This window comes from Megalops cyprinoides, chromosome 22 (genome assembly GCF_013368585.1).
Source record: "Megalops cyprinoides isolate fMegCyp1 chromosome 22, fMegCyp1.pri, whole genome shotgun sequence".
Taxonomy (NCBI): Eukaryota; Metazoa; Chordata; class Actinopteri; order Elopiformes; family Megalopidae; genus Megalops; species Megalops cyprinoides.
The window spans coordinates 14,404,629-14,423,081 of NC_050604.1; the positions used below are offsets into that span (position 1 = coordinate 14,404,629).

The 18,453-nt window shown below is 42.6% G+C and overlaps 1 protein-coding gene across 6 annotated transcripts in view; it reads right to left on the bottom strand.

The window, feature by feature from the left end:
* Positions 1 to 10,230: 10,230 nt before the first annotated feature.
* dctn1b (dynactin 1b) overlaps positions 10,231 to 18,453 on the bottom strand; it is a 56,849-nt gene continuing 48,626 nt past the window's right edge. For all 6 annotated transcript variants that reach the window (XM_036516911.1, XM_036516910.1, XM_036516909.1 and 3 more), the window contains 5 exons: positions 18,140 to 18,270; positions 14,891 to 15,077; positions 14,336 to 14,409; positions 13,473 to 13,562; positions 10,231 to 11,565 (listed from right to left, as the gene is read on the bottom strand). In XM_036516911.1, the coding sequence (XP_036372804.1) occupies positions 11,428 to 11,565; positions 13,473 to 13,562; positions 14,336 to 14,409; positions 14,891 to 15,077; positions 18,140 to 18,270 (620 nt within the window). In that variant the 3' untranslated portion in view covers positions 10,231 to 11,427. The remainder of the gene's footprint in view (positions 11,566 to 13,472; positions 13,563 to 14,335; positions 14,410 to 14,890; positions 15,078 to 18,139; positions 18,271 to 18,453) is intronic.

Genomic DNA, 18,453 nt, shown 5'->3' on the forward strand with positions numbered 1-18,453 from the left:
GGAATGTAATCCTCATTCTGTATTCACACATTTACTTTTGTTCAGCCCAAGGTGGCTGGCGTGGCTCCATTCATACTTGAGTAGCGGGATGCGGTAACTTTAAAATCACGTGTACAGTACGTTGTCCTTGGCGCAGGTTATGCTTTGGGGAAACTTTATTGGTGCTTTTGTGACATTTGTATTGGTTTGGTAAAAAGAAAGAATTACAGTGCTGAAGAAAGGAAATTAAAACAAGTGTATGTCTGCTTTTTTGTGACTGTAATTAGTATCTGTTGGGGGCTGTGAGAGATAAAACATCTCTCTCTTCATTACACATAAACGCGGTTATGATGGCTCTTTGGGTAATAAGCAGATATTTATTCTCAGGCTTGTTAACAGAGAGATGTACTGTAGTTGCATGGTAGATACGTATCCAGGGGATAGCAATATATTTTTCAATTTACATCTGAAACATCATTTAGATCTCCTGCGGCCCATTTATTGAGCTGGATTTTCACAGCAGTTGAGGTAAGGTACCCTCTGCATATGTGTAGCAAACAGTAGAAGTGCAGCCTTTTACAGTGTCTGCCATTGTTGGTTAGTGCCATTTATACGGAGCATTTGGTTGAATGTTGAGCCAAAATGTATGATCAGAATGAGTGGTTATCAAAACTTTTTTTTTCAAACAGTGGTGTTAAGTACTTGAGCAGAGGAACTGTAATGAAACCCAAACTGATTGAAGAGTGTCAAAATTTGCCAAATGCTAGATTTATACAGCACTTTTCTTCATGGTGAAGTGTTCTGCACGTAATCATAAGCGCAGCTTTACAATTGACCAACATACAACTCAAAGAAGTGAAGGCCGTTCAGAACATTTGCAAGAAAGTTAACTAAGTCTACTTGTGGGTACTGTCGGTTAACTTTCGGTTTTGACCCATGGCTCACAGCCCTATCTGTCAACAAAATCTAATACCATAACTAAAATAACTGGTACTCTATTCTGCAACATTACAAGCCTGTGTGACAGCCAACTGGTTAATAAGCATAGCACCATCATTGGTGACCTAGCACACCCCCTTTACAGTCAATGTCAATGTTTCACTGACTGCAGATTCAAAGTTACAACCACTATTATATATTCTATGCACTAAGCTTGTCTGTAATTTTTTTTTCCATCCAAAATTAGTTCATGCTTGTAACAATGCCATGGTCTTGTGCATTGTCAGGTATGCTATCCATGTGTAACCTATGTGACCAGCTATGATGAAAGGCTTGCCCTGTCTTACATTATATTGTCTCTGTTCCCATGCCAAATATCTGTAAACATATCATATAAAACTTTCCCAGCAGGTAATAATAAACCAATTCAAATCAACAAACCACAAGGCTTTCAAACCAAATGGCTGGCATATGACTGGAAGGTGACAGTCTTACTCTTTGGCCTTGAAGGGTCACACTCAAGTTTATCAATAAACCATTGTGGGTCACAAATTCTATCTTTAACTATGAGCAACTGTCACATGCCAACCAAAAACCTGTATTAAATTGATGGCCCCTCAAAAGTTCCAGCTGCCTTAGATCAAGGATACAGGATTCAGCTGTGATACAGCATGCAAATGCTTCAGCTTTCTGATGCTGCTACAGCCTGACAATAGGGGAAAAGGATAGGGAGGTCTTTACAAACAAGTACAAACCTGCACATTTATGGACTACACACAAATAAATGGCATAGTTTTAAAAGGAAACATTTTGGAAGATCTGTGAAATATTTTAGGTTTCTAGAAGGTTTTCTAGGAGGAATGTCTCCATATTCTATTTGGAGATAATTGTTTGACCCTTAGGATGGGTTTATTGTATGCTAGGACTACTTTTACATTTGTTTGATGAGTAGGGGGGGGGGGGGGTGACATCTCTTGGGGTGGATGTCCTCTTTTCCATTAGACTTCATAGATATTTTCATGCATAATGTCTTATAAAGTAGGCTACACAAGTAGTTTACTACCTTTACCTTTCCATTCAGTTTGCCAGGTAGCCAATTTAGGTATTTATTAAGTTCGGTAGGGGTGTTAAAAACTGTCTGGCAGAGGCTGGCCTTTATCAAGGTTCCCAGGTCCTAAAATTATTACTATTCAACTATCAACTATTCTCATTTTTTCTGTAATCACCTCGCTAAATCACTAGCTTGATGTCATTTACTATCAAGTCTAGTCTGTAGTTCCCACAATCATTTGCAGCGTAGCCCAGTTCCAGGGAAATTTTGACTGTTGCAACAATAAAAAAAGACTCCTTTAAAATCTTACATGTTCATTGAAATGTATTCGAATGGGAACCCACGTGACATGACATAAGGAAATAAAATGGATAAAACTATTAATATGAGGATTATATAAAAAGTTATTTGATGTGGTTGCATTTCACTTTTCAAACTTTTCAAACTGTGGTTCAAAATGAGAAAAATCTGTGTATAAAGTGGTTTGCAGCTGAAGAATTGTTTCATTTACATTGAGGAGATATCCGTCTTTTAAGTGTAATGCAATCTGAAAACCCTTAGCCAGTAAAAAGAGTCTCAATAGAAACTGCTGTGAGATACTGAATAATGTTTTGTTTTCCATTCTAACTTTGAATCCTGTATTTAGCTTATAAGGACCTTGCGGCACTCTTGAAGGAAAACAAACACCTGACCTTATCCTCATTCAAATTATGACAACAGCAATAACAGGATTTTAAAAAGTGAAGTGTTTACAGCAAAAGTAACACCACATAACACCCCAGACACTGAGATTCTAGTGTAAGGAGACACAGAAGACATGGTCACGTACTATTGTTATTTTTGAGCATTTCTAAAACATCTAAAATCTGAAAACCACACAGGGCCATTACTTAGTGAGAGAATAATTTATGCCCAAGTCAAGCCCAGTTCACAAGCTAAAGCTCAGTTTTGAATACACAAGTTATCAGGTTTTTTTCCTTATGCCATGTCCTTACATAAGATAAAACAGTTTTGCATTACATATTTCTTTGTCATTTACATTAAAAACTTACAAATCATACATATATATATAAAATACAGAAAAGGTGTGTTGTTGCTTATTAATTTGGTTTCTTTTCAGCTAAATTCCTTTGCCTTCATCAATCAGTCAGGTGGAAGTAAAGTACCTTTCAGGTTTGCTGCTTACATTTCAGTCTCAGTCTTGCTAACCACATGAACTAACTTCCCCTTGAATAGTAATGAGAATTTCCCTAAGGTTCCCTAAAAGTCAGTAGTAAAGATGGTTTCATAGCCTATCTTGACCTTACTTGAGTAGCCCTGTTGCAGAGCATTATAATTTGAAGGGACACTATTGAATAACTGCCGTCACTGTACAAATCTCATATAATTGCAAAAAAACAGAGATAGCTTTTTCATTTGAGTTCTTGTTTCATTTGTATTTTAAGAGTAAGTGATAGGTACACAAATGTTTCCTCAGTTGATCTGCAAAAGCCAAACTGTGAGAGCTTGTCCTCAAAGACGCCTTCAGATGCAGGGTTGCGTAATTGTAAAGAAGACTGAAAAACATTACACAGCTGTTACTGGCCTTTGTGAGCAAAAGAGTTGGCTCATGCCACGCGCATGTTTGCTGCTGTATCACACGTCAAGAGCTTCTCTGAGGAAAATTTGACCTGTTGTCTCACAGCGCAGAATAAACAGACTGCAGGGATTAGAGAAGCAGAGGACTGTGGGATATATCTGGACGGCACTGGAAGTAGAATAACTCACACCTGTGGACATATTGTTGGACTCATCTGAGACCTGCTCCTGAAAGTATTGGGAACATGACAAAAACTGCAGCTGTCAGCCATTATCCTGCTCGGGATAGCATAAGACACCAGCAAAGTGAAAAGGGGATTTGCCACTCCATTGAAGAGGGCATCAGGATAATGCTCCTACAGTAATAACCCATGCATGAATAGGTTAGAATGTGAGCACACGGTAAATGAGGGTCTTAGCCCGGCTTTGCATGAGACCAAACGCAGTCAACGAAGTACAGAATATAATCACGATATTAACAAGTTTAGAAAACAAGGAGTCCACCTTCACTGGGGAGAAGTTTCGCATGTGTGGCCAGAACATTCTAAGAGTTTTACTGGAGAGAGCGCAGATAAGCTGGGGTTGAGGGAGAGATTTTACATAGATGCTAACTTGTGGTTGGACATTGTTTTCCACCAGCAAATGCTTCTTGTAAAAACACAATTTCTACTGTCACCAGTTAAGAAATATGCCACAAGGCAACGTGTAGACAAGTGGCACATAATGGATACACACACAAAAAAAGAAATGCTACTCAGACTTCCAAGACAATCAAACTCGTGTGTGTGTGTGTGTGTTTGTGTGTGTGCGTGTGAAAATATGAGACTTGTGTCCTTTCAGCTACTTTTTTTGAAAGATTTGCTAGATCATCCCACTACACTTCTGCATTTCTCAGGGAACTATTAAGGAAGATATTACACAAAACAATTAAGAGTGTGTTTTTTTATTTATGTCTGCATTCAGAAAGGAATAAAAGATGTCTGAAGGTCTGTTACTCCCACACCTCCAACACTCTCCATTCTAGAGGTTGATGCCAGGTGAGATCCGCCCACTCACAGAGCACCCAGCCTTGAACATGGCTCCTACCTCAGACACCTCAGTTATTTCCACACAGACACGCTTCTATGCAGGGGCATCAGCTTCAAGGCTAGCTATAGACAGAGGAGACCCGCAACAGAGAACCTTCTGTATATACCCTGTTGCTGACTGATTCTATATAAGTCAATTTAACAGTGCATCTGAGCCAGGTTAACATCACTGAACATTGGCTTACAGCAGAGAAACATTACTTATCTGGGCTGCCCAGCTCATTTGCAGTAGGTACACAGACATAAGTTGTTTCCTGCCCATATTGGAGATATTTTGAGAACGTTAAAGTCATTCCCGCACGGGGCGTCTGGTGCTACGCTGATGAGACTTCATGCAGTGAAGATTTGAGAAGCACACGGCGATGCCAGCAGATAAAGCAACAGCATACTGCACACACCTCTGGATTCATTGTGCAGCCTCTGCACCTTCACATCTGCGCATGTACATTCCTTTAGTGTGCTTTGAATTCAAGTCACTGTGGATTTGTGCAATTAACAGCATCAGAATCCCCCCCCCCCCCCCCCCCCCCCCCACACACACACACACACACACACACACACACACACACACACACACACACACACACACAGACACAGACACAGACACAGACACAGACACACACACACATACAATAGGCTGGAGGACATGGATGCATTTCAAGGGCGCCAAGTGACAACGGGAGTGCTCACTGACAAAAAGAATAAAGTAATGAAAGCCCAGATGAGTTTCCCTGCTCGTTATTATTCCATAGGATGCACTAGTCTATTTATCAGCAGCTGCTTCACTCTCTTGACTGTCAGCAAATGCTCAATATTTATTTCCCATAAATCTGTAGCCACACAATTGTTTTCAGTTGAGCTGGTTTTACCTGATTGATATTTTTAGGTGTTGAACTGACAGAAAGGTGACCGGGACAAGGCTCAACTGCAGATCTCAGTGTGATATTGGAAATGTTTCCAAATGACAATGTCCATGCGGCCGGGTGAGAATCCCCCCCCATTCTGGCCTTATGATGAAGAGTAACTTTGTCTTGTGTTCTTCCAAAACTGTGCTGACTCATTCTACGACATGAGCATGTGATGTGGCTAGTGCAGCTTTAGAGCAGGAGGGAAACATCAGAGAAACTGTAGTTTCACAAAAAAAGAAATTACATGAAGGATTTTAAAAAGCTGTAATTCATTATTTTCCCTAAAAAATGTTGAACAAATAGCAATTACTTCAACACTGATGAATTATTATTATTTTTCCAAATATATTGTGTGCTCATATTTGATACCAACAAATGATTTTGAAAGTTATGCAAAAGTTAAAAGAGTAAAACTGTAGATAACACATTTCATCAACGGTCATGTTTTGAAATCGAAACAAATGAAACCATTTCAGGAAGGTTTTTTTTTTTTTTCCCCAGTAATTTATTTCCCAGGGAATCAATGTTGGTCAGCCCAGGAAACCTGGCTTTGATGCACACCAGAACAGGTACAGGAAAGTCAGAGGAAAGGGACGGGTATCAGGATGCAGGAACAGGAAGCTGTGCCATTTACATTGCCTTTCTATGGATATCTACGGAATACAGGTGATAGAGTGCACTTTTCCTTCATCTCTTTCTTCACATGTGAGCAGGAGGGAGCAAAGACACACATTTTTAAAACCTTTCGTGCCATAAACAGTCACTTCCTCAGCACTGTAATATTCACTTTAACGAAATGTCCTTGGCCACACTTACCTTCAAATAACCGCAGGCTGACGCACAAGCTTGAAAGGACAAACTTGAACACACAGCAGTGGGCATTAATCATTACAACGACAGTGTACTGACTAGTTAAGGAAAAGTGGCCAATTGTGTTAATGACTTGATATTTTTGGTATAAATGCATTTGCCTTCCTGAACAAGGCTTTTATGGAACGTCTATATATGGCCTGATGCACTAGACATGCTACCTTCAGCAAGAATTGGTAAAGCCGCATTCACACCTCTGCATAACTCCATGTCACCCTGTAGTACAAGCCCAACCACAGATGAGGGAGCATTTTCAGTCAGAGCTCTCCCTTTGGTTCACCTTTCTCCTTCTTGCTGTGGTGAATTCATCTTTTCTAGTCTCATTTTTTTCATAATTTTTCTATAATTTTCTTTTCAATGCAATTTGATTACTCAATTGCCCTTTGTTTCTTTCGTAATAACCACTTTAATTCAACAGTTTGACTCCCACTGCGGCCATTTGATTAACTGTGTCATATATTAGTATTATGATTCTTAATATAATTCTTAAAATTAACCATTTGAACGTGTTTCTTATTGTTTGTGTCAAAGGCTAAACTGGATTTTATATAACTTGCGTATTTGTTACATTTGTTTTATATCTGTGTTGCAATTCAATTTGAGTCTCAAATCTTAATTACAAATATTTGAGGCAAATACCAACAGATTCAAATGGCTTTTGTACCATTTAAAGTGCTTATAACTATAATTTTATTTACCCATCACAAGCTTGTAGCATGACACCAATTATATCATCAAAACCAGGGTCAGCCTTGATTTAAAGACCAAAATTAAAAAATCGCCGAGAAAATTACTGCCATGCAGACGTCCTCCTTAATCGCAATTAAGTCGAAGTAGTTACGCGACCGAATTAAAATTAATGAGAAGCCGCGCAAACAGATGTATCATAATTGTCATTGGTAACCCATTCCTCAGTGCCGCCTTGTGTTTATCTCGCCGAGGTGTTATCTGGCCCGGCGCCTCCGTAATTGGGGTGCAGTGGCTTAATCAGTGGAATAATTAATTACACGTCTAATTGACCCAAGGTCACGTTGTATCGTGCGTCTCACAGAGATTGCCTCTTGAGCGCCCCCACGCTGGGCATCGCCTTCATTAAAGCATGTCAGGAGGCTAATGGCACGAGGTAATATGCACAGGCTTGTAAACGCCCATATTCATTTATTAATAGAATTAATGGCCGTGCAGTTGACAGGAAACTCCAAATGGCATGACTCGCTTACGCTTGTAAGCTTGTAAGCTCGTGGAAACTGGAAGGATATCATTTCTCATAAAAAATAAATGAAAATAAAATATATACAGGGCCAGTCAAAAGTTGAAATTTGTTTCTTAGGCAAATATAGTGAAGTTGATGTCTATGTATGAATTTCTTTCACAAAAAACTTTAATTTAAAAAAAAATATTTTCAGCTACTTTGAAGAATCTAAAATACAGTTTTGATTTCCTTCACTTTTTTGGTCACTGCGTAGTTCCATTTGTGTTATTTCATAGTTTTGACGTCTTTACTATTATTCTAAAAATGGAAAACAGTGTGTCCAAACTTTTGACCGGTAGTATATTTCCATATTTTGTGTAAAACTGAGGTTTTGTCACTGTAGCCAACTGTAGGAAGTGTGGATATGGACAGATGCAAAGACAAATGCATGCTATCTGGCTGTGATGTTTGTGTAGGACAGCAGAAGGTTTGGACCACTGCAAACAGTAAACGGCAGTCAAAACAAAGACTCAGTATTGCAGGACAGCTGTGTTGCCGTCACTTTGAACAGCTGGTTTGGTTTACAGTTGTCAGCATAATTTCAGACGCACACAAACCTATGGGGAGCTCTCAAGTTATGTGTGCATTCGTGTTCTTACTGGGCAGTTCTTTTCCAGAACAAATGTACTGTTCGGTGTTGGGGGGGGGGGGGGGGGGGGGGAGTGCGCGTTCGGCTACCAAGGGAGGCACGGTGCTGGGATGTTTATCAATGAAATTGTCCTCAAGATGCCAAGAGCCACATGGGCTGTTTGCTGCAGTATCACACAGACCACACAAAGCTCAAGGAAACAGTAAAGAAAGGGACAAATGAAGCCACAATTCCCTGGTGTAAATCAGAAGCCACTCTTTCATTGTTATTCATATATAACCATTGACCAATCCCAGAGACTTCGCATGCTGAAGCATCTGCAAAACAGACCTAGAACGTGTGGGTATTGTATCAGATTAGGGTGGATGTGTGCTCAAGTTTGTTTGTTCAGTTCAGTTCAACTTGCATTTTCTGGAAACTAAAGAGAAGTGTTGACAACCTTAATCTAAAGAAGTCAAAGCTTATTGAAACATCACATTTTAATATTGGTGGCTTCTACACAGCCTAATGTGTATTATCCTTTTAATTAAAACGGAGCCATTTTCTATTTTAAGATCACACGACTTCTGGATTTTTAATCATTTGACTTTATGGTGGCATTTAATTTGGCGTTAGTTCCAAAAGTACATTTTCATGAGCCTTGGCGCTTAATATGAGGCAAGGCAATCTATCCTCTATGTACTTAAAGTCTGAAATTATGACATCTTTACCAAAGATGTGGAGAGCCCACTGTGCTTCTCCCAAGCCACTTTTTCGGCAAAGCGCAGAGTTATGCATCCGATCCTTCAGCGGCAAAGCTTTTCCAGCACTCATCAAACAATTTCAGTGAAGGGCCTTGTACAATCAGTTCCTTGATTATGTAATTGCAGTAGCCAGAGTTCTGATGTGAATTATGAGTAATTTCAAAGGAGGAAGGGGGGAAAAAAAAAACCTGACATGTTAATGGTGAGCCACTGTCTCAACACTTGGCTCAGTCCACGTTAATGTGATTGAACTCCAGCGCTGTCCCTGTCAGATTCCAGTAAATGCCTGATGGTCTGACTAGCGCTACGAAAACTGAAAGGGTCATTGCTCTGAGCGCTTCATCAACTGCACACAGCAGCCCCCAAAACAAACCTTTTCCAATTCTCCATTCACTTCAGGGACCAACCCCACACCATTAAACAGGGCAAGGCAGCAGTGAGTTTCTCCTTTGTGATAAAGCTTTATTGTTCAGATGGTTACAGTACTATGAGGCCAGTGGCTGGTCTAAGACACTGGCTACAGAATACAGTGTTGAAGCGCATGCAGTCGCTCGGCTCAATGTTGGCTGGGCAGCTGCTACAGAGGGGAGGTACAGTGACATTGAGACTGGGACAGGCCAGCGCCTGCCGTGACCAGAGAACCAGGATACCACGAGGAGAAACAGACAGGCAACACTACAGGGCGATGATCTTTGGCAAAGACACCTCTTGCTGGAATGTGCTTGGACGTCTACAACACTGAACAAGTGTAAGGAGTAAGGCCTTGCGACCGGGCTTTACCATGAAGCTCAGTTCAATTTAAGGCTGCTACCCATTATTACCACACGCATCAATCAGTCCCGCTCTCATCTGCCGCCTGACCATTAAACTAAGGGAAGCAGCGCAAGCAAGAGGCTGCAGTCACTGGGTTTAGTGTCCTCATAAATTGCCTATTGGTTAACGCTAAATCTAAAAGACAGTATAAGGTTTAAAAGAGCGCAAGCTGGGTTCAGTAAGGTTCCTCTTATCGAAACTTTGCGGTTAGTTTATTCCAGTTCATGGGAGGAAACCCTCAAAGATTTACGTACACAGGTTTATACAACAAGATACTGATACACTTTGGCAAGTCTGAAATATGGAGATGGGAGCAAAGCGTGTCTCTGTTGCCGCCCAGTATAAGGGATGACCTTGAGAAGATGGTCTTACAACCCATTTAACAGTTAAGAGATCAATCTACTCGTGTGGTAGAGCAGGGCTGGAAGACAATCCTTACATCAACAATGAAGTAAAAGGAAAATGTTTCCCTTGGTTAAATAATAAAAAGACATCCAGAAACAAAACAAAGTTTCAATCTCATGTTAAGTTAAATGGGTATTGATTAAATTAGTATGTTGTGCTTCCAAATTTAAATCAAGATAACTCTCCACAAGAAACTATAAACTTCATTAGATTGGATGACAGCAGACAGTACTAGTGTGGATTATTTACTTAAGCCGAAAGTGAGTATGCAATATCTTTAGCTTGACTACAGGTTTATACCAAATAGTTATTCTGATAGTCACTTGATACAGTTTAAATAACATACTTTAACATCTTATAATCAACACTAACCATTCTATTGACTTCAAATCCCTTTAAGCAACATTTATTTCAGCTGTTACCAGCTGGAACCAAGCATAATGACAGCCTTCGATGCATTAAACAGTGAATGAATGCCCTGCTGTTTCAAACAAGTACTGATGGAATATTACATATTTTATATATCCCACATAAATATTCAAGTTAAAAACAAACCACAATACAGGAGTCTAAATACACCCTCAATTCATATGACACACACTAAGATACATTAATATGTGTTGTCAAAATACCAGCCCCTGCAGTGAATAGATGAATAAATACATGGAGTTTATGTCTGTTTCTAAAAGTAAACCTTTTGTGTTCTACCTGTCACTGCCAATTCTTCTATGCATCAAGTGCCTTTAGATTTCATTCTCTGCTCCACTCTTCCTAGTCGACAATGCAATGGCAAAATGCTAGACTTTGGACTGAATTTCATTACCGTTTCTATCTAAGATGGATTTATATCAAAAGATTCATGTTCTGTGCTAAATATTCAACTAGGGGAACTAGGTGTTGGCAGTCTTGCTCCAAACCTAACTGCTCTTTCAAGGTCTCCAATGAGAATGCAGGCTTTGTTTTCCTTCATCTGTGTAGTGTTGCCATGGTTCTCAAGAATACCTTGCGCGTCTGTGGCCCTGCGCTGCCAGAGGGGGGCTGAGGCAGAGACTGAATCTGGTCAGGTGGGTGGGGGGGGGCAGAATGCAGGGGGAGACGGAGAGAGAATGTTTGGGAGGTGTTCTTTGCTGCTCTGGAGCCTCGTGGAGAGCCTGTTCACACCCATGCACACAGAAACAGAGGGGAGGCGGGGCTGTGGCAGGGGGGCGGGGCCTAGGTCAGCAGGAGGCGGTGCACTTGGTGGAGCTGAGGCTGAGACAGGACGAGGCGGTGGACCTGCTCATGGCCGCGGGAGCACGGCACCATCACCCTGCCCACCAGCACCGTGTCGCCCTTCTTCTCCTCCTTTGCCTGCGGAAGAGAAGATGGCGTTAAGAGTCTGACACAGGGAGGAATTAACTAGGTCCACACTTGACTTACCAGAATATCAGACCTGCAAGCAGAAAAACATACATCTATGCACCAGTTACTGAAGTACAGCGTTACATACAATCTCTTCTGCATGAGCGATTCCCCTACGAAAGATATGAATATCACATGGTACACGTCATATCATGTTACAAGACAGAAAATGGGCATAATTATCAAAATGTCATTAACCTCTGAAGATATACAGTGTCTTAAATATGGCATGCATTCATTTCATGAATGTATTTTGAACATGTATCAATTAATATGCATCAGCTCTGAGTTAGAATAGTAATCGCGTATGTTCCAGCTGTCAAAGTCACTAGTATGCCGCAGCGGTCTTCACACTTTCGGATTCATTTAAAAAAGGTGGCTTCACTCCATTTCACTTTTCATTTCTCCTGATTCTCCTGATCTGCATTTAAGTATCTACAAAAACTGATTTATTTCATCTCTGGCCCACGAAAGCCAGCTGCAGATTCCACAGTTATTGGAATCGCTGCCATTCGTGAGAAATGGTAACTGAAGGAATGTGACAGGATCCTTCATTTAAAATGGTTTTTAATGTTACTATTCACTGTTCTCCTTCTGTCTACACAAGAAAACATTCATTTACATTTGTATTTGGATGGCTTTGTACTATTTCCTGTATTTTAAATTTTATACTGAATTATTTAAATAGCAACATTTATTATAAAAGAGCTTCATTCTCTGAGGCTTAGTTAACCTGTGGTACCTTAAGTACACCTGCAGTAAGTTTAAACTTCCCAAGGCCTATGTTCTAAAATCAATTAGGGGTACAGTTCAAGCAAGACTTTGAAGAAAGTCAACTTCAAACAGTCTTGAAGTCACAAATGAACAGAGCCTAACAGCTAGATGTTCATAAGCTGAGGAAGATCCTATAACTAATGCTAGTCTCCATCCCCCACAGCCTGAAATCTCATACTCCAGCCATGGAGTCAATGTTACATATCTTGGTTATTTTCATGCGCATTTTGCAGGCAAACTCAAATGAACATTTGAGTTTGCTCAAATGTTCATTTGAGTTTGCTCAAATGTTCACACTACATAAATTATGAAAAATTGATGCCGTCCCAGTATTTGACCAAATCTGTGTCCTCTCTTGATAAATTCTGTAAGTTAATGGTGTGCTTTTGCTACTGATTTGAGGTTAGGCCCAATGCAGAAACACGCACCCAAATTCAGTGCTGGCCCATGCTTTCCCACGCCCTCTTAATGTGTTTTTGCAGGCACACAAGCACTCACACAAGCCTCTCCATTTTGCATTTCGCTGCATCCAGAGAAAACATTTGGACACCTACGAGGGAGTATCGCCTTGCCAGACACGGCTTATTTTTGGCCCGAATTGAAAAGAGGAGCCTTCAAAGTGTCAAAGCCAGTTGGGAAGGAACACCGCCTGCCGGGACATGAACCCCAGGAGGACGAGTCGATCCCAGATGAAACAATTACAGGCCTTGTGAGGAGACGGGGGGGTGAGAGGGCTTCTTGGAGCCTTCTCTCGTGCAACAAGAGAGGCATTTCAAGATTCAAGGCACACACCCCAGTGAAGTATCAAGACCCCTGAAGTGAATGCCACAGAACATAACATCTACGACAAGCAACCTCCGAGTGCCAAAAACAACAAGACTCCTGTCTTATATCAGTGCACAAACCTGTTACAGATAAGATGGTTTTACAGGGGGCTGTTTGCTCTGTCCTGAGGCAAACCCATCAGAGACCGAGACGTTATCTATGATGGGGACACAGCTCTGATTTCTTATGGGACCTGGGAAGGGATCTGGTTTTTGGGGCAGATTGGTGCATGTAGCCCTCCCCTGCCCGCGTCTCACCTTGACGAAGGAGGTGGAGGGGAACGTGGCAAAGTCGGAGGGGACACAAGCTCCGGGCCTCTGGGTGACAACGTGCTCCGCCACTTCATCCTGAGGGAGAGAGAGGGGGACAGGACAGAAAGCAGAGGAGAGGGGAGAGAAATGACAGTCAACTACAGCAGCACATCCCTGCCTCATCCCTGGCTGACGCACAGCGATAGCCTCGGCGCTTCGGCTTCAGCGTTGAGTCCCCATCTAAATGCTGCCCATAAAGCAGTGTGGGGCGGGAGTGTAGCATAGTGGTAAGGAGCAGGACTCGTAACCAAAAGGTTGCACTGCTGTTGTACCCTTGGGCAAGGTACTTAACCCAGAATTACCTCAGTAGATATCTAGCTGTATAAATGGGTAGCATGTGAAAAACTGTAACCTATGTAAGTTGCTTTGGATAAGAGCATCTGCTAAATGCCAATAATGTACTGTAATGTAAAGCAGCCACTGGCCACATTCACACACAACCATCCCAGATGTCTCCTGGCACACTACATAAGGCAGAGAGCTGATCTGAAGGACAGGGAAACGGGGACAGACACATCAACAATAGAATGAAAACCAGGCTGCTTAGATCCCCATCTCTTTCCTACCACAAACCTTGACACACCTGCTCGTCATCTTCTCAACAAGAGCTGCAAACGTTGATGTAGACTGAGCTACGTTGCACGTGCTCTTTTTTTCGACCGAGAGATGTTCTCAGTCCCTCGGCTGGGTAGCTCTGTGATATGTAAATCTGTCTCCCAGCAGGAGGGGGGTCTGTGCGCTACCACTGTGACTAATTTACATGACAGAGCGCTGCTCCGTAGCTTTACGCCGAAACCTCTGCGGTTTACCTTCAGCCTGTCCAGGGTGTCGCTGAGGGACTGCAGCCGGGCGGTCTGCTCCAAGAGCTGCGCGCTGGGGCTCACTGTTAGAGAGGGGAGACCGGCGTCAGCCTGACCGAATCACACCGATCAAGTCCTACCGCTCGCTAACATACACTACGTATACACGTCTGAAATCACCGTCAGACATTCACACTACATCTAAGTGTCTGCTAACATCCCCCTTCGTTCACACTACAAATACTGTCATACCAGTCATTCATATCTGACATAATTTGTGTCTGATATCACTACCACTCATTCGGAAAGCATGCATCTGATACCATCATTCACCGTCCTCAACCAAAAGTCTCAACTCACTCACTTATCCATTCCACTGAAAAATTGTTGCTAATTTTAACCAAAAGTTGGTCATTTTCAGAATTAAAAACACTTCTAAGCCACATTAATGTCTATATAAATGACCAGTGACAATCTTGCTGTCACTTTCATACCATTATAAAGAAATGACCATTTTCTATAAGTTTGCTCAGAGGAGCCGAGAAGGAAGGCTTTGAGGCTGACCTGGAGACTTGCCGGTGATGTCCACCACCTTGACGTTGGCGCTCATCTGGAGCAGGGTCTCCAGCAGCTGGTCGGTTTTGCGGTAGAGGGCGCTGGAGAGCACCTCGGGCCGGGAGCCGTCCTTGGAGGGCAGCTTGGACACGCGAAGCGGCGGCAGGGAGGCCAGCTGGGCGTCCATCTTCTCAGCCTGGGAGCGCAAACGCACAGGAACCGGGTCAACACAGGGCGACCGACCATCTCAGCCTGGGAGCGCAAACGCACAGGAACCGGGTCAACACAGGGCGACCGACCATCTCAGCCTGGGAGCGCAAACGCACAGGAACCGGGTCAACACAGGGCGACCGACCATCTCAGCCTGGTCAGCCGTGAGACAAACCACAGACACTGGAATTGTTTTCAACAGGCCTCCACTGTGGTTACCCGTATACTGCACAGAGACACAGTGAGTGACTAAACTGGATATCCTGGCTAATGCTCACTTCATATAGCTGCGGGATTCTCAGGAACAAAACCCATTACACACACCTCCAGACAGAAGCTGTAAATGAAGAGGGCGGGTTTTATCAGAACTGAGACACTGAGCAGAGAGTCCCGGCTTAATCCAGACCCTAAGGTTTCCCCAGAGTAAATCAGCTGCAATTAAAACCAGCTCAGGCGCATCCCAGCCAAATGCTAACATGCGTCGAACACGGACGGAGGCTTTAACGGAGGTGCACGATGGCTGCCAGACATCGCTACAACACAATATTTCCTTGTCTTTCTTGTCATTCCTTGCCAACGATATGCAAAATCAACCCGAGAGAAGTCAGCCGGCTATCGCAGCCCCGGCCACCCTCACTCCTGCCTGATGCAGATAGCAGCCAGCTAAAAAGCCTACATGCTAGCTGCTCTTTGAATTGCTAACATGTGGTGTGGGTAACCCCTTTATTAAGCACAACTCAGCTATCACGCTGACTATCCCCATCTCCTGTCTGCTGTTTGCTCTAGGGCTGCTCCACTGCGGTCTAATTAGGGGCATCATTAGTTAGCATGGCGGAGTAGCAAAGGGTCGATCAGGGCTCAGATCAGACAGTGGGCTGGGGGCAATGGGGCAGCTGGGAGAAGACGTGGAGAGATTCTTGACGCACGTGTCAAGCTGTATTGCAGCTTCCATATCACCATAGAAACCGGAATCTATGGAGCTGGAAAGTCTAAAGTGGAAAAAAATGGTTGTAAATTGGATTTCTAAAATGTTTTCCAAAACCAGTTTCAGTGGTAGTGTGGAAGATATCCGAACCGAATCTACCAGAGACTGGTGCAAGCGTAAAGAGAAACTCTCGTCAACACCAGTTATCACATCAAAGGCAGAGCATAAACGTATTTTACAGTTTACAAGATTTCAGAGTATTACTGGAGCTGCTATGTTCACAACACATATAAAGACGGTACTTCATGCTCTTTCTGAACCAAATGTAAACATACAGCCAGGTAGCATATGCCTAAGCTTGCTAACATTCTTAATAAAAACTTGGATATGACACAGAACCCATGTTTACAGTTCATATTAAATAACGGGTTCCCAACTGCCTCTCTGACACCAATTCAAAACTATGCGCATATTCTGATTGCAATTAATTCAGAAAGGAACTCACGTCTTGTTAGACAGATCCTATAACACTCAAACTGCACTTAAATTGAATCAAGCTGGCTAATTAACACAACAGATAAACTTAACCAGAGTTCACCCACTGGCAGAGGAAGAAATAAGCAACAGCATCTATTTACCTACGATTCATGTGGAGTTAGGGATGCAGATTTTTACTTTGTTTTTATTGTTTTATTTCAATCCCACAAATAGTTTGAGGTTGTCATGACAGTAGCGTCAGGAACAGGACGTACCTTTTCCCTTTCGGCTTGCACAGATTCTGAGCTGCTTTCTGCCACGGTATTCAAGCCACATGAATAGATGAAATGTCACACTGAGATAGACAGCACAAACTCATTCAGAATTGCAGTTAGGCGCACAGACATGAGCCGGCTGACAGCCGAGCGAGGTTCAGATGTTCAGCTGTTTTCCTAGCTGTTTGCTGATATGCTAATTCCAGTTAAATTTGTACAAGCTCAACCTGAAGGCATATTGCTAAACTACTGAATATATACATCTTTGGGACAGCTGCCACTGATCATTACTCTGCTGGGCTGTAGTGTAGTCTCTGTTAGTGAAATATACCTGATGCTTGCAGGTATATATAAGTGCAGAGACAGAACTGGGCATCTGTGGGTGGGGGGAGGGGGGGGGGGGGGGTGAGAACTCTCTTTCTGATGGTCTACAGAAAAATATGTTTTTGAATTCTGATGCTAGAATGGGTACTTCATTCTCCTTTGAGGCGAAATCTGTAAAACAGCATGGAGTTCTTATTCTACACACATATTTATTAAATCTCTCAGCCCATATTGCCTGTTCAATAGATACAAGAGACAACTCCCCACTCACTGCAAAACAAACAAACCAAAACTAAAAAGACATAAATTGAATAAATAATGTCCATGGCTTTTTTTACCCCAACTTTGTTGAATTCTGACAACCTGGTGTATTTTGGGGAGGTTCATCTTTTAAATCTGCAAATGATGACAAAACCAGTGTCCAGTAAGCAGACTACACTCTCTGTCACACTGGGTGGTCCATCTGCAGCTGTGCCACACCCCACCACATGGAAACATTCACATGTGTGGTCAGCAGTAGGAGTGAGAACCAGGGCGTGCCCGCATGTTTCCTCTTGATAAACCACACCTTTTCATAGCACTCGTATGCTATACCTGTGCTTTTCATGCACAGGGTCATGCATGCAAATGGTTAATACATGAAGTTCCCCTGGTGCAGGATATAGAGGTAAAGAGTCATCTTACTCATCCCCTCCACAAGGCTGTTGGATCTCACTGCCTTCCTGCATAATGCAGGTTCACTCTCTCTCGCCTCACTAATTTATGAAATCTGTGTAAACATTCCTCTAGGCTGCAAATGAGACCTCGTCAGAACTCTACCTGAGTTTGTGGTGCACTATACGTGCAATATAATTGATTATGTACAGTACCTGCCAAAAGTTTAGACACACCTGATTAAGATAATGGGAAACATGCATTCAAAGACATTTTGATCTAAAGACTTATGCTTAAACGCATGAAGTGTTCCCTATCCTCCCCTGTAGAATATGGGCAGGACTGCCTCTATGGCAGCCTCCTTTCACTCCAAAGCACAGGTGCGCCGCCCACCTTGAGCCGGTTGTTCTCGTTCTTCAGGTGCTTGATGCTGAGACGTTGGGCCTGGATCTGCTGCATGAGGAGGGGCGAGTCAATGACCTGGAGAGGCCCGGAGCCACCGCCCATGCTGGGCATCACGCCACCTGTAGGGGGCAGCAGATAGGGGAAGTCGAATACATAGGCACCCGGACATCAGATGTCGAGAGCTACCATCTGAACGTGAACGCAGCTTGGAAATGGTACACAAATTACAACGTACAATTATGACTTTTCTTCATCATTATATTATGATTTGCCCTGTTTAAAATGACACTAGGGGACTGTAC